General features: G+C 37.3%; 1 protein-coding gene across 1 annotated transcript; it reads right to left on the reverse strand.

Annotated features, from left to right (window-relative positions):
* Window positions 1–763: 763 nt before the first annotated feature.
* GK5 (glycerol kinase 5 (putative)) lies at window positions 764–25,158 on the reverse strand. The gene is made up of 15 exons (XM_009574367.1): window positions 25,068–25,158; window positions 21,891–21,966; window positions 21,360–21,453; window positions 20,260–20,391; window positions 18,339–18,414; window positions 17,628–17,689; window positions 17,466–17,539; window positions 17,068–17,128; window positions 15,808–15,934; window positions 12,402–12,506; window positions 9,660–9,745; window positions 5,969–6,072; window positions 5,221–5,280; window positions 2,240–2,373; window positions 764–912 (listed from the first exon to the last, which is right to left on the reverse strand). The coding sequence occupies exons 2-15, from the start codon at window positions 21,950–21,952 to the stop codon at window positions 776–778; spliced, it is 1,314 nt and encodes a 437-aa protein (XP_009572662.1). The 5' UTR covers window positions 21,953–21,966; window positions 25,068–25,158; the 3' UTR covers window positions 764–775.
* Window positions 25,159–26,172: the final 1,014 nt, after the last annotated feature.

The following is a 26,172-nucleotide window of genomic DNA, read 5'->3' on the forward strand; positions in this document are numbered from 1 at the left end:
ATGGTCTTGAAAATAGTAATTTTCAAAACTACAGATTTTTACAAGTTTGATAGCATACCTGTAACTACTTTTAATGTATTTGTATTAGCCATGCCAGATAATATAGCTTTTGGTCTTTATAAAATTTTTAAAAATTGAGCTACAAGCTAGATAGGAACCATCAGCTACATTTTTTTTAATGGAGTACTGAAAGCCTATTTGCTTTTTTATTTCATCTTAATTTAGCGCACAAAAATGTCATCACAGAGCTGCGTCAAATGCTTCCTGACAAAGTCAACCAAAAGGTGGTAGCAGGCTACTAATAAGAAAGTATCTTTGTACACAACCAAGTTAATCACAACCCACCCCCCAAAAATCACTTTACATTTCTTAGAAATGCCTAGGGAAGTGTATGTGCCTTTTACCCTTCCTTGACGATTAACATACCAAAGATTTTAAAGATCAGAAGGGAGGCGAGTTCCTCAGTAGAAAACCCATCATAGGAAAAAACTCCCCATCTCTAGTACATGGTAGGATTCAAGCAGCTGGGCCACCCAAAGGAGGTCACTGAAGGGACACAAATGCTGCAGCTGGACTACAGCTGTCACAGGGATGATACGAAGGTTCATTGTGGTGTGGTAAGTAATCTAGCAGCAGGGGGGTAACTGAGTACCGTACAACTTTATATATACACCATCAGAAGTTTCAGTTATGCTTTTTACTGTCCCGCTAATGCCAAGATTTTAAAAACATGAATTAAAACATTTTAATTCTTCTATAATTAAAATGCCAATTTCTACCAGTGCAGGGAGCATTTCATTGCTTGTAGCCAGGTATCCATAGCAGGTTTGTATTCCTCCAAGTCCTTGTGGGGCTCAAAAACTGCTTCTATTCGCCTTAGCTTCTTTAGTTGTTCTTTGTCAGTCCAAAATCCTATAAACAGAAAGTTCATTCTCAAACTCAACTGCAAATGTTATTTTTGAGTTGTTTTAATTTATTTCCAAGAGATCCAAAGCAGAAACACAGTAAGAAATCATGACAGCTTTTCTTTACTCAACCAACAACTTTCTCAGAGGGAAGCATATTTTTAACATTGTGAAACTCCTTTCCAATAGCATCCACTTCTTTGGAATCCTGACAACAGCACATCTGCTTAACTGGGACGGTTTCCAAGGAACAGTCCTGGTACACTGAAGTTCCCTTAGGTTTCATCCACACTCTGCTTTCGGCCGCAGATCCCTCTCAATGAGGAAGGGCCACAGAAACCAAGACTTAGCACTAGCTGCTTTCCTATTGTCTTAAAAATTGCATAAATGGCAGAAAACAGCTGGTGTTATGTATTCAGATTAATTTATGCTATTGAATCATTCTTGTCTATCAAGGGCTGCAGCTTTCTTACAGTTTTAATTGCTGAGTAAGTCTTACCTGAGCATATATTTTTTATCTTACAGTTGTCTTATTCACATATCAAGGCAATTGAATGAAGTTAATACCACCTACAACATATACTTCCATTAAGCAAAACCATGGTCAGTTTGTAGTTTTAAGTCTGGTTAATTATATACAACAATTCTGTGTGAGTAGAGCTGGATTTTTTTCCCTGTTAATAATTTATTTTGTACTTCCATTGCGTTTATTTCTGTGAAAACCTTAAAGACTCGGTTCACAGATGACAGGACGCAGGGTCAGTGGGAATGACAGGGCTGCACGTAAGCACGGCAGCTTCCTTGTCACGTGATCCATCCCCACCGAGCACCGCTCCAGGCGCGGCGAATAGGGCAAGGGAAGGCGAGTGTCCGCGTCCGGCAGGAGGCAGGCAGCAGGGTAGGGTTCACCTCTTCCTTCTCCAGCTGTACATCCTTCCAAATGTAAATGAATCTCACAAACATATGTGCAGATACTTTTCACATTAAACTCACTGTCGCTATTCGTTAATGTAAAACTAAACAAGCATACAACTGCTCAGCAAATCGGACACCGATCTCGTGTCAGAGATACAAATAAGGTCCTTGATTTGCTTTATGTATGATATCTGTTCTTTGGCCCATCAAATACAAGTACATGGGTACAAAGCACTGTGCAGAGAAACGTAAACACTACTTACCCTGGATTCCCACAAAAATGGCTAAAGTAAATCCTTTGGGGAGTTTTTACAATTATTTGAAGTTATGCCCTGTTTTTTTCTGATTTTTTTTTTTCTCCATATTTACAAACGTGCATTATGAAGGGAAAAACAAAACCCCTTTAAATATATACATACCTGAAGCAAGGCCTGCTAGAAAAGCTGCACCAAGACTAGACATGTCTGCATTTGCAGGTTTTTCTATTTTCTTATTAATTAAATCTGCAGTCATCTGCATGACAAAACTATTATTACTGACACCTCCATCAGCTCTATAGGGAGAGGGGAACAAGAAGTTAAAAAAAACACATTTAGTTTAAATGCTTATTGCCAACTTTTCAGAAAACAACTTCTGGGGTTTCACACCTATGCATAAATCTTCCCATCACTCATGCACAAATGCATTTCCATTTTATGGGCAAATTTAAAGGCCAGCACAAGGTGCCTAGGAAAAAAAGAAGAATGCCTATAAACTGGGGGAGGAATGGTAGACAGACAGGGACACAGGACAGACACATTATCAAAAACTTTGAAAGCTCCGTCTTCTAAAACTATACATCATCCTGGTTGAAATGTTAGGGTTTATAACAGAACCTTTATATAATTATCACCACAACATGACAATAGTCAAAACCATTACATTAAACAAACCCTTTCAAGTGTTCTCAGATCTGGAAAAGTATTTTTTTCATTACTACCAAATCTTTGTACTAGTTAGCTAAAATGCCTTCACAGTTGCTTCTTTTTATGAGAATGAGGCTTCCATCTATCTATTTTCCTAATTGCATCATGTCGACGACCCTTTTAATGGAGAAAGTTAGAACTTGTCAATGCTGATCTTTAATCATCTGAGAGTGATTACTAGTGGTGCAAAGTAGTCACTCTTGCAAACAAAAAATAACTGTAACAAAAAGCGATCTTTGAATTGTCATAGATTGGTTTGTTATACTGTTGGACTCCAATACCAGCCAGGTATGGAACTGTTGTTCTATAAATGTGGTGCAGTAAAGACATCTACTGTTTATTACTATAGAAAGCGTTGGGTAATAACACTTAACAGTTGCTTAGAAATCTTCAATTCAAATATGCCAGCTGAAATCTTCTATATTACATGATGCCTCAGAAAACTTTTGCATAAATATTTTGGCTGTTTCTGAAAGTAAAATCAGGAGTCACTGCCTGATTGGCGATGTTACAGGGTTTCGCTTGTTTGTACATACAGTTAAGCAGGGTTACCACCTCTACACTACAGCATAAAAACCTTTAACTGGCAAAGTCACTTTCTTAATGCCAAGTGACATGCATTTTCCTTCTTCTGTAAAAATAAGACATCCATTTGATTCAAGCTACAAGGGGAAAAAAGAAAGAAAATTTCCAAATACTCAGTTTTACATTTAGGTAAGTTTTGCTGCTAGGTACTTTGAAGATTCAGTCTGTACAGTACATCTTCTAGCTCAAAGTTCCTACATGCCATTTGACTGGGGGATGTGCTATTTCACAGAACAAGTAAATACATGACATTCCAGGACTCCAGGGACCACCAGGATCATCCTTGTAAAGGGTGCTGCAGACTGCTACAACATAGACATGAGGACTAAAACTGAGGGTTCCTTCTCCGTGCTTTCCTTGATGGTGTTGAGACAAGCAAAGAGAAGTAATAGGAATGCAGAGGACTAATGAAAACGATGACTTTGTAGGAGCTTGTAGGAGCCAGAAACTGGGAAGAAACGAGGGATACAGGACAACAGATAAAAAGGGAAGGAACATATTTATGGGGTAAAAACAACAACAACAACAAAATCAAAGGCAATGGATAGATACTAAAGATGTGAGAACAAAAGGATTGGAGAGCAGTTTACAACCCTACTGAAAAACCCATTAAGTGTATCTCATTATCTTCTAATGCTTAATCCACAAGCTGAATTGCTACTGATCATAGTTAACTATTACAGTCACTATATGAAACAGCAATTTTATATTAATGAATAAAACAGAACGTGATCATACAATTTAAAGTTTACATTACAGTGTAAATGGGATCAGAATTCTAATGTTCCCTAGGCAGTACTTCCACACTTCCTATTTTTCAGTTTGCAGTCTTAATATGACTTCTCAAATTTTTGGATGCAATTTTCTATGTAAAAAAAGCTCCCTAAGGAATAAAAAATTCCAATACTTTTCATCTTTTCCTTCCTGGCTGTTCCTTCATCTTTGCCTACTCTGTCCCAGTACGTGATGGAAGACAGAAACTTCTACACCCTCCCCACCCCCCGCTTTGTACTTTCACTTTTCTTCCACTACTCAAAATTCTGATTTCTCAACTATCTACATGCCTGCCAGTCTATTTCTTCCTTTGCATGGGTATCAGAAAAAAAGCCACAAGAGGGACAGGAACGTGCTCCTCTCTGTTCTTGACTGTGGTATCACGGGGACCCCTGGCTGCCAGAAGGAGAAATTTTGGAGAGCTTTCTCAGCGTGAGAGTGCTTGAGGCTCTAAAGACAACTGGTCTGTCCAAAGGAAGTACCTACTGAAATGTGCAACGTAGTTTTCCAGCAACACATAATTCAGCTAAATTTTTCCAAGACATTGTGAAAAGCATATTCTAGGGATCACGGTTACTTCACTAAATTTGATTTGCTTCTTCAAAGACTGAAGCAAAACCAATGTCTTGACAACTGAATTGTAAAAATATTCTTCCTCTTCCCCTCACAAATAGATCCAGTTTTAATCGATGTCTTCAAAAAATATTCAGTCTGTGACAGACTCACCACAAAAAATTTCAGTGTGAAAGAATGATAATAAAGGGTAGAATGACTTTTGTAGAAGGCATTGCTATATGCGCTCTAGTGCTACCTGCAAACATGAAGTTGCTTTTTTTAAAAAAAATAGAGCAATTTATTACTCACCTACTAACAATCACCAATGCCAATGGTTTAATTAATAACTGACCATTCCGTAGGTAGTCTCTACTGCCACTTTTAAAATTACATTAACATTTGGCTTGGTAGTCATCTATTTCTTAGCAGAATTTTTACAGTAAGATAAAATGCGTAATAAAGTTCACACCTATTTAAATCAAACTCCCATATATCAAATTTAAAAGTTACACGGAACTTACCGAATAGTTTGAAGAGGAATGCGTACCTTCTTCACAATGATATCATAAAGCTGTTTGTTTCTTTAAAAAAAATATGTAGTTGAATTAAGCATTACATATTCCATAAAGTGTTTCCAGTATCTACATAGTCAGAAAATAAAACACAAGGCAAAAAATGCCTCAGTTGTGTCAGAACTGCTGCAATAGCTAACAAGCTTCCAAAATGCATAAATAAAAAAAAACAAAAAAGAAGGACTGAAACTGGTCTTTGTTATACATCATTACAAAGGCACAAGTACAGCTAAATCACGGCCCATTCTATAGCAAGTCATTGTAGAAGGTATATTTATTCCCACCTGAAACTGATGATAGGTTTCTACAGACAAGATGCAATTGTTGATGTAACGAGCGGGTTAGAGTGAGGAAAGTAGGCTGACAGAGCGTTAATCAGAGTTTATCCAGCTGTTCTTTAAAGAGAACCTCTGAAGGCTGAAAGTTTGACTTGTTCTGAAACCATTTCATTTAATGGAAGAAGATCTAAACACAAAGGATCTCTACCCTTTTCTATATACATGAGTTTATTTGTAAAATGTTAAAGGAAAAAAAAAAAAAAAGGAAAGCAGCTAAAACTCCTTTTCAATGTAACAGTTATGGATTACTACAATTTATATTTTACAAACTGGAGACGTCCCTGTATCCATTTAACACTGCTGATCAAAATAAAAGCAAACATAAGAAAACATAAGGAAGATAATTCCATAAGCAGTACCTGAAAGCTACGGATTCCAATATAGCTCGTACAAGATGGTTTCTGGTAGTGGAAGGTTTCAGCCCCATGAAAGAGGCACATAAATATGGGTCATTCACAGAAACCTGCAGAAAAGATTTCACCATGAGCTCAGTGAATTGTATTTGTAGGCTTTTGAGAAAGGAGTCAAATAGTAAGAAAAAAAAATGACTTACGACAATTACAGGCAGCATAGTGAAAGAAGAAAATTGAAGACAATATGTAAGAGGTATATAGTGTTATTTTAGCTAACTCAGTGAACAGTTTAAATAGCTTCTTTCAAAGGTTTAAGTGACTTCTTTGAAATTTGACATACTAAATAACACTAATCTGTATGACTTCTCTTTAAAATACATATAGTGTACGCTTTAAGTATCTAGGACAGGGCACACTGATACTGCTGTTCTCTAGCAAGATTTCACACACATGCTTTTTTTTTTAAAACACTTCTGAACTGCTGAAAAAAAAGATGAACTGACTTTTAAAAGTAACACTGAAAAGGATAGTAATACTTTTTATTAGTTTATACTGCAGCCTCTTTTCAGTGACACTGAAAAACAGAGTCCAGCTAAAATTCTAATGATCACTAAGTTGTCCTCTTTTTGCAGGAGAACTGGAGGAACGATTGATGAATCTCCTTTCCACCCCTCTGATGAACTTTATCACAAAATATTAGTTTGCTGGTCCATATCTGGTTTGTGACAATGTTAAATCTTATTTTCACTGTAAACAGTCATTTTTAAATTGAAACAATCCTTTCCAGCTGTATTGTGCTAAATATCAATTATGACAACACTTACCAGAAGTTTGAATTTCATGCTTATAAAATACATACACACATATTTATAAAGTAAATTAAGAAAATGCTATCATACGTTAAAAAAACCCAAGTGTATGGATAGGTACATACAGTCAAAAGGAAAACTGGCATTTTGCAAAAGTTCCTAAACAGAAGAAACTTCTGCATTAAAATAAAAGAAAATATTCTTTTTTTTCCATATACAAGTACCCTTCCCTTTCTAGGAATGGAACCACTTGTCCAGCCCAGTAGCATAGTAAGGATCCATGGCTTCCAAATTTACAGATTTTCATATACAAGATAATAAACTAAAAAGCATAGACTCATATTCTACATAAGGGTGAGTATCTTGAAAGAATCAATCATTAAAAAAAAAAGTAGCAGTGCATATATATATATACACATACACCCCAATGAAGAGTCCTAAGTTTTTGCTGTTACTACTAACCACAGCAAATTAACCCTGGAAACCCGTTTCTAGCAGAATAAGTAAGAGGAAAAATGATTAAAGCACATATTTACTCAATTTGAAATACACTTTCACAATGATGCTCCTTTCAGTGTGCTGCATCACAGCAATAGAATTCAGTAAGAAAGAAACTTACTGCCTTAATATGGGTGAGTAGAGAAATATTTTACTCTGTGTAGGAAACGAACATACAGGCTTCATAAGAACCCTCCCCAACCACTATCGTTTTGAGGTCTACAAAACATTACCATAAAATCAACTTGAGTTAGCATCTAGCCAGTGAAGCTAAGCTGACATATGTTACAGTCCCAGAAGTGTTCAACTCTGTTCATGTCCCTTTTCATACTATTTAATCCACTGAGTTTCTAAATTGATACAGATTTTGTTACTGTGAGTATACTAGCTAAGCACGTTCCACTGAAATAAGCAGGGCTTTTAAAAGGCAAAGAAATTCACATTGGTGGATACTATTAGTGGTAACTAGATGTCACAGTTAAAGAGAAATTCATTCAGTTTTCCAAGTACAGCTTCTAAATTTGGACTGGGAATATTAGAATTCAGGAAAAAGAGACTGAATCAATGTTTACCAAGAAGCTAGCTGGGGTTTCTTCTGGAGACAGCGTCAAGAAAGCAAGGGGAAGACAAACCCGCAAAGCAAAACAAAACCCAACCAAACAAAAAAAGAGGTTTTACCAACATCTCTAGAACTTGAATATTAATAGACTTAAAGGTTCAAAAAAGATTCAGACTAACATTTGTCTACCTCAGGATTCCTGTCTGCAAATACTAAAATTTGACATGGGTCAACATTTGCTTATTCACAGCACAATTACTCACAGTAAATGCTAAATGGAAGCATCTCAGCATAATCAAGTTTTATACCCCTAAAAATAAATGTAATGATTAGGTCGGCTGTTTGAGAGAAGCTAGCTGGGCTACCTGCAGAAGAAATGAAATTTTTCTTTGCCTTGTTCCATTAACATACAGGACTTACACAAAGGTGAGGTTAAAGATGTTAAGTTTCTTTAGAAAAAACACTAGTTCTAGGAATGATCAAACTGAGTATGGTAGACCAATGAAGATCAAAATAAAATGCACTTTTGGACCCACACAGCGAGATGAGCTGTCGAAGACATTCCACGCAGCTCTAAAAAGTATGTATGCAAACTAACAAATTACTATCTAAGACTTCTAAGAGAAAAGAGACGGTGGTGATTTTTGAGAAAAAAAAAAAAAGAATACTGTTTTCATCTTAATGGCTTTTCTTTGTTTGGGTAACACAGTAACTTTTGAACACCTGACAGGCTCAAACATCAGTTGTCTATACATCAGAGAACCAGCTGATGGCAGACATTACTCAACCCCCACAGCACATACTGGAAGCAACTGCTTTGTAGCTGAATAGGCAGTATGTCAGCTCCCCAGCTATCACAATTTGTCATTTAATGTAATGTGTTAGCTGGAATTCCCATCAATTCCAATCTAGACTAATATGCTAGACTGAACTGCAGTATCAGTATCACTCTTGTTGCTGCCTCTGCACAGGGACAGTAACTCACATCTGTATATAAAACTCATATCTGCATATAAAAAACTCAAGAGGGATCATGAATCGGAGGTGGAAAGGACAGACATGAGGACACATAAGTCTCTAGCATAAATGGAAAGCAAGTAGAAAGAACCCAGAGCTTGTGACCCAGAGGGGATCAAGCAATTGCAGGAAGTTCCTCAAATAGAGAGGATGGTAAAAGCAAGCTACTGGGAAATGGAGGGGACTAAAGTGGAGAACAAATGCCAGGAACTCTTCACTCATTGTGCTCAGCAACAAGGCACAAACCCTATTTTAAATGGAAAAATCTAATTCAGATTAAAATCTGCATATCAAAGAAGTCTCTAAATATTACTATCTTTGCTTTTCGTAACACCAGAACTTGCAATCTTGTTCATATTTAAGTATGTTTAAGTATTCTGATGAATTGCAACCTACATCTTGAAAAGAGGCAGAATAAAATGAATTATTTTAGAACAGTGCTTAGAAGTATTGCCTCAGTGAAGGCTTTGCATGAGGCAGAAAAGCTATGGGACCAGTTTCTGTCTCTGCAGGCGCTGCCTGAGTTACTGTGGGCAAGTCATTTAGTTTGTCTGTCCCCCAGGTCTCCATCTGCAAAATGGAAATAATTTTCCTATTTCATAGGGTTTTTCTCATGGAGGAGGTGGTGTTTAAGCATTCTCATATGACAATGATTTTCATATGTTGTGGTGAGGGACAGAAAATAAGAACCCGAGTAGTACAGAGTAAATACTGTGATAAGATGAAAATCACTACATTTAAACATGTAAAAGTTAAAATTTTAACTGAGTTATTAAAAATATATTCTCAAATGTATTAATAATAATAATTTTACCTGAAAACCTGGAACAAAACAAACGCCTTGAGAATCAACAATACTCTGTGCCATTTTTTCTGTTTCATCTACATCGGTGAAAAGATCTGTAAAGATGTGGAAGTCATATGCTTTTATTATTTACTTCAATTTCTTCATACATTACTAAGAGACAAAGATCGAGTTAGACTATTTCCTTTTGTAATATTCTCGAACTACATGTTCCAAGGGAAATGATCACTTCTCCTGTATCTCATATCCATCAGTCACATTAAAAAAACCCAACGTATTCAGATGAAGACTAAACGCAAAAGGATCCTCTTATATCTGTTATGCTAAGGCCTTTTAATCTTTACATCCTGTAAGAGGTCATTAGCTTTCCAAATAGACATAAATGGGAATTGAGAATGCTAACAATGGCACCCTAAGTATGCTAAAAACCTAGATTTGCAAAACACAAAAAATGTTTTTTCCCGCCAAAGATGTTGTTATTGTCAGCCCAAGCACCAAATGACTACAGGGATAGTCCTTAATACGCATCATATTTTATCACCTTTAATATTTTTACAAGTAACTGACACATAAATATAAATAAGGTAGGTCCTAATACCACCTCTTTAACAGACACTACTTTTATTCTTTGTCTAGCCAGATATCTCCTTTCACAATTTCATAGACATCCCTCTTTAGCTTGTTCTTTACCCACATGCAGTTCATGTACTAACACCCATCTTCTGTATTTTAACTAATAATGTCCTTATATGGCCACATAACGTGTTTTTACAGAAGACTAGAGGTCTCCTGTAAATGACAGCTATTGCTTTTTCTTGTCTAAAAAGTAAATTTTCCTGTCAAAGATAAATTAGGTTAAAGTAGCTCAATTTATCTTTGAAAAACCCATCTTGGTAACTTACCAGGAGTTTCAATTTACCTTTGTAACCTTCATAAATTTGTTTGAGAGCTTTGGGTTCTACTGTGCCCAGACTAATAAGCCTAAATCACATCTTTTCCTTCTTGTTGTATTTGCTGTTACTGAACTATATATAGTACCTCTATGTCAGGACAGAAAATGAAAAAATTATGTAAGATTGCCTTCACCTTCAAATTCCACACACTACTTTTTCAAAATTCTTAGAAGTGAACTGATCCCACTAAAAGAAGCCCAGTAAACTAAGCTTGTCTTGCTGCAGAAACTCCTATTTCCAAACCTTTACCACTATTATATGTCTCATCTTCATCCACGTTGAGCCTCACCATCCTTACTGAGGTCATTAGCTTACCTTGTGTTTTCCTTCTGTAGAGCAAAAGTTTTACCCTTCTCTTTATTCGTAAAGCTGATAAAAGTTTCTGAATTCTGCTTCTCTGCAATCATATTTCCAGAAAATAAAGGTCTTACTTATTGAAGTGTTTATAGCAGCATGCCTATTTTTTTATCTCCCTTTAAAACTTCCCCAATTTTTGCCTGTGGTAACAACTGTAGGTCATGTCCATTTCACTACTGTCTAGCTAAAAATTCTTTATACTATTGTTCTGCATATACCAATAATATCCATTTTATGTATGGATAAGTTCTATATGGATAAGTATCCATTTTAAGTATGGAATTTGAAGTAGCAAGCTTATATATGTACCACTGATACTTCTATCTGCAGCACTGAACTGTGTATTGAATTGAGCGATTTCCTCAAAAGACTAGTGGCTGTTATTCTGTAGGCTCAATCAAATGTTGAATGAAGACCTGAGGACCAATCTGAGTCATACTTAATCCTTAAGGGCACATACATGAGCATGTACATGCACATATGCACCAGAAGTTGACAACTTCAGGAAATGTGAAATTTTGTGGTGAGCTACACTTTAGGAAAACCTTTCCCAGATAACCCAAAGTTTGAGACACTAATTCCTTTTTTGCACCATAGTAAATGTGTACTACATTTCTAAGTAAACCAAGTAAATAGTTTATTAGAACACTTAGAAAAGTTGTCCTATAAATAATCAGTGGTTTTGAACATCAGCTACTATAGAGCTAGTATTTTTCTTAGTCTTTTATTAATCTGGAATGCAAATATTTTCATTACATAATAGTCACTGTCAAAAGGCACATTACTTCTATGTGAAGCAACATACATGACACCGTTACTTTTAAAAATAAAGTTTTTCACGTTATTTTCATGTAACTCAAACCTGTTATTAATTCTGAGATGTAGAGCGAGAGATCTCTCAAAAGCATTACAGCAACTGTTTGTGGAATATTGCATTTACAATCATCCTACCTAGACTTAATCAGTAATCAATTTCTGTGCTTCTCAACTGAAAATTCAAGTCCAAATACCCTAAAATAGCCCAAATACCCTAAAACAGCACACATCTAACTTCAGACAGGTCTCCTTTACACCATTTCTATTCAAGTCTGGATACCAGGTTAAAAAAAAACAAAAGAAGGCATCAGGAAGTTTGTCATGTTCAAGAGAAAGCAAGTGAGGAGTAAAATGTTTCAGGAAAATAAAAGCCTACATAGGTAGGAGGGTCTGAGAGGCAGAGTCTGATGAGGAGATGATTGTGCAAACCAAACTCCCTGCAGTAAACACACTCAGCAGAGAACCTATTAATGAGCCTGTGCATTTTCCGCTGTCCAAAAGATGTAGGCTAATTTCTTCAATTATGGATAATAAACCCAAGCCCAATAACATAACTAAACCCCCATAAAACAGTTTCTTAAGTAGTACTATATTTTACCCTCTGTAAAATTAAAGAACTACTTACTTATATCCTGAGCCCATTTTATGGCAGTACCAATGTCTGACATGCAGCCTTCAGTTAAGTAAACAACTTCTTCCCCAATCTTCCAACCAATCAGTGGATAGAGACCTTAATTATTTTCCATGAAACAAAACACCTAGTTAAATGTTTCCAGAAAAACATATACAAGCACCCCCCGCACAATAAACCCAACTAAAAAAAAAAAAAGTAGGTTTTATTCAATTCCTTTGCAGAATTCAAGCTAAAAAAATGTCACTGATAGAGGTTAAACGTATTGTTTAAAAATTTAGTGATGGGATTACAAGATACTCGAACAACGATTTGTTAAACCAAAATTAATCTAAAACGAAAATCCACTATCAAATTACAAAAAAACCCCTCTTTAAGCTAAAGAGAAGAGCTATCTGCACTTACTTTTTTTTAAATGATAAGAGATTGTATATACTTAAAAATTTATCAATGTTTTCCTATTTGTTTTCAATCTATCTAATTTTCCCCAATGGTTTCTAAAAAGTCAGAATTTACTTCCCCAAAACATAAAACATGAAGGCTGGGCTTTCAGATGGGAAGCACAAATACTAAAACAGACATATAAACAAACAAACAAAAAGCAACACAAACTTAGAATACAGATCTTATTCATAGAAAAGGATGAAAGTGATATTTTTTATTCCTTTTTCAATATGCAATGCTTCCTCACACAGAAAGCAGAAAACAAGTTCCACAATTTGCCCATCCTTGTCCCCAACAAAGGCTACTGCCAGTTAACTACAGCATTTTACCTGTATGTTTGCCTAATATAAACAACAAAAGAAACATCCAAACTCATTAAAAATATTTGGTGACATACTTTGTCTATAACTACAAAAGATTAGCACTTCTATGGTTTACATGATGGGATCTGCAGGAAGTTATGATTTCCACCAAATAGTTTTGGCTTTGCAGTGACTCAAAAAAAAATTCAATGACTTAGAATTTTTTTTTTTCCTTATCTCTCAAAAGAAAGGCAGAAATACATAGGGCAAACACTGTTAGTTTATTTGAAAACACAGTACAGCATCTTTCAAAGAGCTGTCTGCTTGAAGATATTATTACATTAGAAATAAACAGCCAATAATGAGGATAAACCTGACAATTTCTTCTCCCCTTTGCCCCCCCCACAGATATGTTGAAACCTTAACAAAGAAAAGAGAGACATACTAATTAAAACTGTCCGTATGAACACAAAGACCTTCTTATTTGATATCTGTATTAGTAAGGACATAGCACAAAAGTCCTGCAGAGTACTGCTTTTAATGCTAAAGCAAAAAGACTTCGTTATCTAGCTGAACAGTAGATGTTCTCCAGCACTGCAGCTGGACGAATGGTTTTTCACTCGATAAGAACCTAAGCATTCAGTGGCCACTGCAATAAAAGCTTTGCCCAACCCAAGTACCGTAACTGTTGGACTGAAGAAAGCACCCAGACCTTATGGGACCCTGCTCAGGACTCAGAGATCATGGGTAATGCAACAAAAGTAAACAAGTCCCAATAACTATAGGACCAGAAAAGCATCAGAAGGATCTAGGGATTCTCTCTACTTTTTCAAGGTGACTTTGCTAATATACAAGGTGACTTTGCTAATATACACAGAATCATCTCCAGTTTGCTTGCCTGTGTCCAAAAGAGTGGCATGGTAGTACCAGTGCAATTGCAGAAACTTGGTTAGTGCTGGAGGGACTCTGGTGCTTACAAGGGACAACAATTAGCAGTACCTATTTAGATTAAAGTTTGTATTTGCCTCTTGAAAGGAAAAAGGTGATATACATATCTCCAGATCCTTGGTGCAGGTCTCCCTTACAATCTTTATTTTCTACCAAAGGTGAAGCTGCAAAGCAACAAGACCAAACAATTCACTGAGCCAAAAGTCCTAGAGAAGGACAACTAATTAGGGACAGAGAATTCAAGTCCATCAGATGGCCTTCCTAAAGATGCTCACACCAGAATCTCTAGTAGTGTAAGATCATCTTTAGGGAAGAGACCAACATGACACTTGGCATGACCGAACTATCAGACTGCCAGAAAGGTAGATTTAAAATCTATACAACATGTTGCCATCATTGAATTGCGAGAAGTGTTTTTCTCCAAGGAACTAATTTTTTTTTTTTAACTGTCCTATATAGCAACTAAATGTAGATCAAAAACTAGAACAGCAGCTAATGAATAGCTTGCACAAGGATGCTGTGGGGATTCACCTCGCAGTCTTAAATACATATGTCAACTTTAAAGATTGAACACATTACATTTCATGCCCAGGACACTGAGAAAGCTAGGTACCTACCTTGTCCTAACTAACCACACCACAGAAGAGCCAAAGAACATAGGGAAAATAATTTTAACATAAATAACAGCCTAAACCAGTAGAAGTTTCACAGCACTGCCTTAAAGATTTCAACTCCTATCAGATCACAATAGCCATGTATTTTCTTAAAAGAAAACAAAATGGAAAAACCTTACAGCATGTTTTTGCTATTACATTTCCACAGACTACATACATCTGATTTCCTATGTAGAAGTATTATCACAATGACAACATTAATTAACCTAAAAAGCATTTGCATTCATGGGGAATTCAATGTCCGTGCTATTCAGTTCTGACACATCTCCTGTATTTGCCAAGGCCCTTCCAGACTTTAGCTGGTAAAAGTCTCCTTAGCACAGTGCTGTCCTCCTCCCCAGCCCCACCCCTCCCATTTTAAAATGTAGGCTTCCTGAAATTAGTAACTGTTTAAAAATATGACACATAGAGAGAGATTGTGCAGGTAAATTTACTTCAGTATCATCTGTTGCTCTTTTGACAAATAGCCATCTATGACAAATTAACAAGCTTGACAGACCACAAATGTTCAGAACAACAGAGTTTTAAACACTAGAAACACATTGGGGAGCCCATTTCTAGTATTTTAAAAGAAAATTAATAATTGCTAATACTGCATTATCTCACTGCAGGTACTTCAAAGCATAAGGGCTCAAGAGGAGGAACTTACAGCGATCCACTGGAACATTTTGATGTGAGAAGCCAGAGGACCAATCCCCTTTTTCTCCATTCCTGCACTGTATAATACTGCTATCAAGAAGAACAGGTGAAAAAAAAAAAAAAAAAAAAAGGAGGGATGCAGGTAGCAGCCATAATTATTAGTGATGTTACTTAAAATTCTCTCCTTGAGAAGCATATTTCAGGATAACCAAGATCTACATTTCTAATTAAAAATTTCCACAGTCTTCTGTTCTGAAAACACTTTCAAGCTGTTTTTCCACAGCTAAAGACAGAAGGAAAAGCATAGCCCTGTTTTATCCCTTTTTGTACCCTCACCATTAACAGCTGTCAAGTAACGTGAAATACTCTAAAACTAAAATTTCACTAGCTTACCTGTCCGTGACGCAAAGAGATGCTCTCCAGTATTCACATTCCAGAAACCCCCTGTTCCCATCGTCACTTTGACATCTCCTGGGTGAAAACAGCATTCCCCAAACATGGCTGACTGCTGGTCAGCTACCTGCCGTACCAACAAGAACAATACGACAAGTTAGCTACCAACTGGGTTTTAAAATATCAATGCAAATACTTCAGAGTTCTGAATATAAATAACGATTCAGAAAGGAATTGAGCATTAAGAGAGGACTCATCTACAATTTCTTAAGTATTTGCAGGCCATTCCAACAGTCAGATTTATCACTAGAATCAAATTACACCAAGTTTGGACACAATGTGAACGTCTGTAGTATTGCTAGCAACACTGAAAAAAATGTTATGGAAACAAAAGAAGTATTTTATGTTTTAGTATTTGTCAAGGATAAACGGGGCACTTGCAATGCCAGGGAGCAGAACAGAGTAGCTTGGCTTGAATTCCTCTTCCCCCAAATAGGAGGTTGAAATTCTGAGGTCTCACCTTCCTTTTTCCCTCCTATCCCCCTGTACCAAATTATTCCATGCTCCATTTTTCAACAATGATGATGGTTATTAAATGTGTTTACTTATGTTTGTGCCTTGGTGAAACAGTAAATTTACAGATAAATTGAGTCTACAATTCTTTAAAAACAGCAAGAGAAATTAATGTTAGATAGATGACATTTTTTTCCATTTAGCTCAATTCAAGCAGATTTTTCTACAAGTCATCACTTTACAAAAATAATGGGTTTTTCTTATCCAAATCCTAACTACTGAGGCAAGAACATGTTATTCTCCATTTATTTTTAGTGAAAAAAAGACATAAAAGGTACCACAAGTGGATCTATTAACAAATACTCTCACATTTCTGTAGAGTCTTACTGAAGTCAAGCCAGGATGGACCCCATTACACAACTTCATATAGAACAACTGATTTTAAGCCAGAAAGAGAGATGTTACCAGAGCTTAGAGCAGAACCCAGCTCTGTTAAGTCCTATGTTCAGTGCTTAATCATTTGGTCATCTAACCTTAATGGACCTTAACCTCTAGAAATCCCTTCCCATTCCCCTCTCCTCCTTTCCCCCTAAGGCTGTAAACTGAGTTTTTGGAGAAAAATTCAACAATCAATTCTAATGTAGTTAAGTCACAGAGAAGGAATAGAGAATACTTACTAAACAAAGCTAGATAAAAAGAATATAGGTACAAATATACAGATTTAAGTATGAAAACATTTTCACTCACCACTGCCATTATTGGAATAGGTACCCCAAATATTTCAGAGTCAGCTGATCCAAAGTTGAAGCTTAAAACAAATGTTATGGAGCAACATCACAACACTAAATTGACCTTTTTGTTAAAATGAAATCTAGATATATAAGGCCTGGGTCTGCATCACATATGAAAGGTAATGCTACCGATTTATTTTAAAGAAAGCCTTAAAACTATCACTTTAAGAAATACTGATAGTAAAAACAAAGTTTTGAATGTAGTGTTAAAAAAAGTACAGCTGCATATAAAAATAATTTCATTTTTTTGTGTATATATATATATTACTTTGCCTGTGCAGCTTATGTAGTATTTTCCTAAAGGCAATTAATTTAACAGGTATAATATTCTTTTAAATATGCCTTCATGGTTACCTTGTGTCTTTCACTGGAGGATAGACAGACATTGGAATGGAAAGTAAATAACACAAAGTGGGGTTCCAACATTTCTGAAATAATATGGAAAAAGTAAAAATGTCAGCAACTCTCTCAGAAGCACAATAAATAGCAACAACATTTTTTCAGAACAGCACGTACCATAAAGGGTTCAAAAATGCCTGTAGCACTGGCGTTTGAGTAATCTGTAGCATACACAGAACCTACCATAAAAAAAAAGAACAAAGTAAGATTTTAGATATCCAAATATTTAAGAGTCATTTTAAACATACTTTAAACATCTCAGTGGCTCCCACGAAATATAAACTGAATGTCTATAGGCAAAGTCATAATGATACAATGAGCACACAAACTTTACTTGCTGCTCATTATAATGGGTATATATTAATTACCTTATTTTACCTCACGAAACTGGCTAGAAGAAAACAGGTACTTTTGACAACATGTACAACACTGATTGCATCACTGTCTATCATAATCTACCCAATTGCTCAGGCATTAGTCCTCAGGACAGAAGCTTGTAAGTTCTTTTTCTTTCACAAGTACTTTTCTTCAATCAAGGCCAATTAGTTCTGGTAGTGCTCTTTAAATCTTAAATGCTTAAAAGGTTGATTACACTGAATAATTATCTCCCTTTCTGACTACCCTGCCAGGCAGGCCCAAAGAATAATTAATTCAGAAGGTTTTTTTTTTTTAAACAGTAAATATATTACAATATTCATCAATTATAAAACAAGCACAAATTGTAAAAAAAAGTATTTGAATTCTAGGAAATATCAATGACAGTCATGAACATCATTACTTAGATTCCAGTATGTTTTATTAATATTTAAGAGGAACTGTAACATTCACCTTTAGTCAATCTATACAGTAACCATGTGTCAACTGTTCCAAAGCAGCAGTTATTTTTTTTGGCAGCTTCCTCAGCCTGGGAACAAATATACATACAAAAGAAGTATTTACAACTGGGTACAATAAAGAGGAACATATTTCCTGATTCCTTTTCTCATTTTCTTCATGGTTAATGATAATGTCCCCAGAAAATAAGTCTCTGATTACCAGTATTTCTTCTAAAGAAGTGCGAGTCGGCTATGTAAGTAATGTTATCCTACAGTTCATGCCCCTAAAGGAGAATAAGCACAGTTTCTTACAGTTGCTGCTAAGGCAAGAAAAGCAATTAATCTTCTACTGCGGTGGCATCAGAGCCTTAAGAAGGGAAACTTTATAGTCACAACTGTAACAGTGGTGAAGGAGTGGTGAATAAAGAAAACAAGGTCCTGCATACTGCACTTAAGTAAAAAATTAACAAAAATAGAAGAAACAAGTGTATTTTAAAATATGTGCTTGAGAACAATAGAAAACCATTGTTTTCTGGTTTATGATGTCTGTAAGGAGCTCAAAATGTTATTTTCCTTGGGATTTTTTTCCGCTTTAAAATGGGAAATTCAGGTTTCATCCAATTTCTACTAATTGATACTGTGTACAACTACATAATTCAGAAAAAGAACATATGAACTAGTTCACTCAAAACATGATTGAATACATTATTCTCTGTAATTAAGAACCATGAATTTTTGAGCTTCTTGGTTTGATAGTCATATGTTTTAAATATCAGTGCCTGACAAAACATGGGAGAACGTTAATCTCACACTGAAAACGCGGCAGCTGCATAACCTTCAATTCTATAATCCTCCCAACTCACACCTGACATTGTCAACAGGTCCAACCAAAACATGCCAGTAAAAAATTATACTTGACCTTCTCAATAGTTAGTTTTGTGACAGAAAATACAAGACAAAACTCAAAAGATTTTGGGGTTTCTTTACACAGGGTAGAAAATCGATGATTTTCTTAAAAAATAACTTGAAAATTAACATAAAAAATAAGATGACTGAAGTTATAAATACAATAGGAAGAAACAAGGAAAATGGTAAGGATTAGAGCAAAGAATACAGTAACAAATAGCTCAGTGTTCATTAGTCCATTAGATTAGCAGGGCCTGTTGCGACAGGACAAGGGGGAATGGTTTTAAACTAAAAGAGGGCAGATTTAGACTAGATATAAGGAAGAAATTTTTTACAATGAGGGTGGTGGAACACTGGCACAGGTTGCCCAGAGAAGTGGTAGATGCCCCATCCCTGGAAACATTCAAGGTCAGGTTGGATGGGGCTCTGAGCAACCTGATCTAGTTGAAGATGTCCCTGCCCATGGCAGGGGGGTTGGACTACATGACCTTTAAAGGTCCCTTCCAACCCAAACTATTCTATTACTATTCCAGCACAACTTATTTTACGTGTAGTTTCCAATTTACACTACAACAGAATGCGAAATAAATTGCAATATTTGATTGTTCAGTATGATATTATTCGTGAAACTGTAAACACTGGAATAATGCAGAGTGGAACGATAAGAGTGCCAGTTGAAAATCAATACAATTGTCGTGCAAAACTAGAGTGCAAACAACTTTAAAACAAAGTACAATTACTAACTGCGTAATTATATGAAGTGAAATAAGGTGATTTGATTATGTTTCTTATGCATGAAGAAAACTTTTTGCTACTACACGTTTCCAGAATCAGAGGAAAAAGTTGGATAAACATGAGTAGATATTTAGGTAGACAGGCTTTGAACATTAACACAGATAAAAATCTTTCATTCTGGTTCTTTTGAGGAAAAGAACAAGCAAGACAAAACTGAAGAGGTTACAACCAACCTAAGTCACTAGCCATTATTATAACTTAAGAAAGCTATTATTTTTCCCTTTCCAGCTTACCTCATGTATGTTTTTAAAAACCCATGACAACTTCATAGAAGTTTGTTGTGTTGAAAAAGTAAGAAAACTTGGTGCCAAGTATCGATCATTCCCAGTCAAGAAATGAAGCACTGTAAAAATAACATGGACTACCTGTTTCAAAAGAAAACAGTCACTTAATTTTTAATCTCTCCCTTTAAACATTTCTGATCAATTATCTTTAAAGGATGGCAAGACAGAAGAAAGCTGCTGACATGAGATTAGATTCAGAAAGCTAAAATTCTATTAGAGAATCCTTACATAGGATTTCAACAGATAGCCTTCCCACAACAAATACCACAGGAAAAAGCAGCTGCACTAAGCAAGTCTGTTTTACTGACTTCTGCTGCCACACTGATAGAGATAGGTAGAGATTACGAAAGCAGGTCACCTATATGAGCACAATGCACGATGTGGTTGACAGCGTTACATACTGTTATTCCAGTGAAAGTTCTACAGTAGACAGGCTCAATCATGTTTTACTAGATTAACCACAATTTAATCATTAATCAGGTTCTCATTCACAAAAGAAATCAGTGGCAAACCCAAGAATTTAACTTCTTATTGTGAGTGAGCTAGTTAGTTTCCACTTACAGGAAAAGTAACTTCAGTTTTTTCACTTAGAGCAAATCTTTCTCTTCTAAAGGTATGAAGCACAGGCAATGAGCAGCGTAAGATGTACCTTCTACAGATAATCTGAGCAAAGAGTACATTAAAAAAAAAACCAAACAAACAAAAAACCCAAAACACTGCCAGCCAGGAACTACCTACATCCAAAAATTATGCTGTAGCAGTGTTAACATGCAACATTTTAATACAACAAAAAGACTAAAAAGTAACAAAATGCGTGCTAGGCCTACAGATACTGTTTCCCATAATTAATTACCTTCAGGCTATCAGTACTGCGTTTTTTCTTGGTACTTGTCCATGCTAATCTTGCTCAGTTAAATGTTTTTAGGCACAGCACGTCATATTAACATGTTAACAGGACACTTACAGTATTTCATATATTGCCCTTACTCTTCATAAAAATAAAACAGTTCTAGTATGTCCAAGCAATATCTAGTTTAGCACAGTTTTACCTTCAGCAGAAGGGACTTATTCCAGGAATTCACAAGTTCAGCACTTCTTAAGTCTTGCCAACTTATGAAATTATGAAAAGGTTTCCCTGTCCTCCTGAAAAACAGTATTTGAACATTCCCATTTAAAACTACAGAACATACACTGCCCAAAAAATTCAACATCATTCACCATTTCCAGTCAGGACACTTAACACTAGGTCAATTCCTAAAATAAATGCATATTGTCCTGGTGGGTTTGAGGAATTAGTAATAGGCATGTGGACATCTTGAGTGTGAGGCTTCTCACCAGAATTAAAAAATACATATGTATTCATCTCTTCCAAAGTAGTAAGAACAAAACAAAAAGGACATACACTTGAATAAACCATTCTGAACTGCTGTAAGGTGTGGCCGTGCAAACACAAGAGAATATGAGTGACTGACATTTGTTGCTTTCACGTTGTGACTTGACCGTGTTCAACATTTCTACAGTCTGCTTCTATGAATACAAATTAATACAAATTCATTTTAAACAACACACAATATACATACTTGTGCCATGTAATGAAAGTTGATCTCTGCGTTGAGATGCCAAGACCAGCAATTTGCCTCATGTGAAGTCCCGCAGCTAAAAAATAAAAACAAACCACACAAAAAAAGCACTTATGTGAAGAAACAAACGAAAATACAACTTTTCCAATGTAACTATAAACCCTATGGAATACTTAGGAAATTAATAATTTAAAAGAATATAAATCTCTACAGACTGGCCAACTAAGTGGCTAGAGCAGTGAAATACCAGCGAACTCTGAGTCAGACCAACTGATTCCAAACCAGGTGAATAAACCTATGTATTTTACAAAAGCAGTTGTGGCACACTGACCCTTTCCACCTTCTGAAAGGCCTGTTGATACTTTACTTGAACAATCCCAGAGACAGGCAGGCAGGTTACATATGTCTATATAATCAATTAAAATGTGCATTTCACATGGATGAACGTGAACGAAAGCACAAACAGAAGGAGTAGGTACCTTTACAAACTAGTGGAAAGAAATTCCATAAAGAAACAAAACTAGATTGATTCTGTAGGCAGTAAAGAGATTAATGTCAGTATGCCATGATTTTTTAGATCACTTTAATAATATGTCTCACCTTAAGTATTATATTCCTCAAGCAATCTTTCAAAATTTGTAAGAACAAATTTGCTTAAACCACTTATCACTGAATACAACAAAGTATACTTCAAATTCAGAAGTATAAAAATGTACATTTGGGTATACACCAATTTTGCTGTTAAACCTTACCTTCAAATAACTGCTACAGAACATTTTTTCTAATACACATAACTGTAAATAATTAAGTATGTCCACAGCTGTTTTCAAAGCAGCTCTGGTCAGCTTTCCAAGCACCTCCACGCATGCTTCCAGAAGCAAAATTATGTGAAAAAAAAATACATTAAGAAATTCCGCTTAAATGACAGACTACCTATTTTGTCCAAAGTACTGTTACTCTGAAGGGCTCTCAATCCTGCTACTTGAGCGAATCACAGGTTAAGTAGGCCCTGCTCGTACATGTTCTTATGTTAACTTTCATGTGCAAAGTTACTCATTTGCATAAGCATATACTGCAGACTCTACAATCGACAGCCTGCAAGTGACAATTACAGAAGGGATTTCATAGAGAAAGGGCATGTCTTGCTCTGCTGACCTCTACACGTGCTGCTGCACCTTCCCTTACACTGGTCCTTGCATTCACGCAGGCAGTGGTATCAGGGCCCTCAATCAGCCCAAAATTAAATCAGTGCTTTCGCAAGGCTTCCTGCTCCAACTGCCTGCACAAGTGCTGCTGGTAGCGGGAGCGTTACGGGAGGAGGACCTGGGAGTGGGTGGCTTAAGAATGGCAGTATTTCTTTTTCAGTAGCAGCTGGGTCTAAACTGAAGGCAAAGCCATACCAGTACTGCCGCAGCTCACTGCGGATTCGAGTGGCATGTCTTACTCCTCCCCATCTCCACAAGCTGCACACTCCCACTGCTTTTCCTGTGACAACTATCATGCTCTCTAGACCCCAATGAGAGTAGAGCTAACTTCCACCAAAGAGAAAAACAAAACGAGACAAAGCACAGATACTTTTCAGCTACGCTGGTGAGCTAAGCTGTCTCCTGGAACGGTTGAACGAGTACCAGAGTGTGAGACAGGGGTGGGACTATGCAGGCAGAAGCAGTTTCCACCTTTAGGTAGTACTGAACTACATCAGCTCATCCACCCGCGCACGGAATCACGTTTCAGCTCCACAAGCCCTGTAAATTGAAGTGTTCCTGTCTCCTATGACAGTCATTCCTGCCCCTGGTACCACACCCTCTCTTGCGCTGGCACAAATATTCGTGAAGCTCTGCTGGCATAAACAACTGCACAGTGATTTGACTCAGGAAACTGCTCTGGACTTGAAACAACCCTGTAAAAAGGAGGGTGGGACTGCTTCTTTTGACAGCAGTTTGGGCTTGTGCTCACTTACATTACATAACCACTTAAAAATGACTTGCTGACAGTGCACACAGCTTGGCCACAAGAAAAGCTTCCCCTTTTAAAACTAGCTGAAAAATCTTGCTTCCTGATTTGCCCCACAGAACGGGAGTGGAGGAAGCTAGTAAGGTCTCTAGGGGTTGAGGTGGCATCGCTATTCTTACGACAGGACAGTTGTGGCTGCTGAGAAAACAGAACAAGAGCCCAAAATAATCAGCTGCAGCTTACACCTAGTAATGGTTACTTTCCCTGTCCCCTAGGCTGCCTTCAAAAGGAAAAGACAAGAGCAGTTTTGCCTTGAGCCAGGCTTGGAGGCAGAGCAACACTTGGAGACCAAACTGCAAGAGGAGCTGACCAGGAGGAACTTTAGGCACTGAAAGAAAGTATGACACACACACACATGACAAGGAGGCTGGGGCACTGTGAGAAAGCAAGCTGGGGTGCAGCTGACAGGTCCACGGCATCAGTGTGGCACAGAAAGTGATCCATGCTGGATCACAAAATGCTGGAGCTGGTATAATGGGAAAGCCGTGGGAATTGTAGAGAGCAAGTGCACAGTTAGAGCAGAATCCAGAAAAGGTAGGGGGGGAAACTTCAGAAGTTTGGCAGAAAAGGGAGTTGTGCGTGTTTTAGTGTGTGGAGTACTAGAAAATTTTAGGCTAAAGTACAAATGGAAAAGAACGGTAATACAGAAATTGGATGGTAAGAACTGTTTGTAGTTTGAATGGGGAAAGTGGGAATATCGGGTTGTAATCGAGCGAGCACAACTATGCAGCATCCTGCTTTCATTCTCATAACACTCACATCCACACACACAGAGCGGCAGTAGAATAATGGGGAATCAGAAGGCAAAATAAACCTACTCTCTGTTCGTACTCAGAAGCATCTGGAGGAAGGCAGACAGACACTGGGGAAGGATACATATACAAAAAGCTGGAGCAACAAGGCGCTGTCACCGACATGTAAATCGAGTACGCACACTGCTTCTGGTTCTACTTCAATCCTAATCTGGCCCCACTGAAAGAAAAAAGTAATTGAAGTGTCCCATTTTACATAATGATTGAATAGGCCTTAAAGCATGTTGTAGACCTGTGCTCAGTGATGTATTTTCAGTACTTTTAAAAAATAAATAATCTTATTATCTAATTATCTAACTTTACTAATTTTGACGAATAATTCATTAACTTCTCAAACTTTATAAGCCATTACCTTGTACAGCCTCTTTTATTACACCAACAAACTGGCTCCACAGCGCTTCAGGATCTAATTCAACCCAGCCAGGACGTGGATAAAGTGATTCCACCTGTTCACGAAAGACACACAGCATTGTTACAATCCCTAGTTCACAGAAACCAGCATTCTTGTGAAAATTTGTGCAAACACACTTGGTTTTGCCTTTTTTTTTGTTCTTAATTTTCTGAGTCTACTGCAAGAGGAGAAACAACAGTGTCACTTTTAAAACACGGTTGAATGTGGGTGTGTGGTCTCTGGAAGACCACCTCTGTTCAGAGGGAATAAAGAAGCCCAAACCCCCAGGAACTCAGGAGCCTGTAAACCCCCTTCGGGGCTCCAAACTGGAAACCAGGTTTCTCAGAGAGCCTTTTAGCTCCACTGCTGAACTCGGACATGGATGCCTCCGAGCAGCTCACTAGCAGCGCAGCACAGCAGGCCAGGGATCACCTGCCAGATGGGCTTCCAGCGAAAGGGAGGGTCAGCTCCACTGAGAACATCCCCTTCCGTCTTTGAAAATCCACCCGATTTCTTACGCTGCTCCTCTCTGTAATCTTTTCATTGCAATAGCTAACAATAAAAAAGTTAATTCTGCAGATCGTCTTGATCCTAAAATCACGAGCCACGCAAACCAAAACTAGCCCGAAATTCACGTTCTAAAGTTGATACATTTTTACACAGCGCTGTTACATAACGGGCCGTGTGTAAGTGCAAGTCCCACGCAAGTCCCAGCTATGCCCTACTAACAAAAGTCGTTTTGTTTGGAGAGGGATTAGTCGACAAGCGAATAAAGCAAAGGTAACAGGGAAAGGAGGGCGGGAGCAAACGCTGACAGGTAACGGGGCGAGTGCAATGGCGGTGCGCCGGGGGGGTCCCAAGCGGGCTGGGGGTTTCGTTTCACCCAGGCTGGTCTGAGGGCCCTCGGGAAGCCGTCCCCACCCCACCCGGGCTCAGGGGATGCCCGCACACTGGGAAAAGCCAAGCCCGAGAACGCTTCCCACGCCGAGCCCCGACCCGCGCCCTGCCCGGGCAACCCGCCGCCTCCCGGGACCCCGCACGGGTGAGGGACCCGGAGACCCGCAGG

This window comes from Fulmarus glacialis, unplaced genomic scaffold (assembly GCF_000690835.1).
Source record: "Fulmarus glacialis isolate BGI_N327 unplaced genomic scaffold, ASM69083v1 scaffold23523, whole genome shotgun sequence".
In the NCBI taxonomy this organism is placed as follows: Eukaryota; Metazoa; Chordata; class Aves; order Procellariiformes; family Procellariidae; genus Fulmarus; species Fulmarus glacialis.

Coding starts and splice junctions, on each gene's coding strand:
- GK5 (XM_009574367.1), bottom strand. CDS start 21,952: ATGAGGCAAATTGCTGGTCTTGGCATCTCAACGCAGAGATCAACTTTC. Junction 17,129..17,465: donor CCTCCAGTGAAAGACACAAG/GTAACCATGAAG, acceptor ATTTGTTTTAAG/CTTCAACTTTGGATCAGCTG. Junction 12,507..15,807: donor TCTCTTTGCGTCACGGACAG/GTAAGCTAGTGA, acceptor AAAATAATTAAG/GTCTCTATCCACTGATTGGT.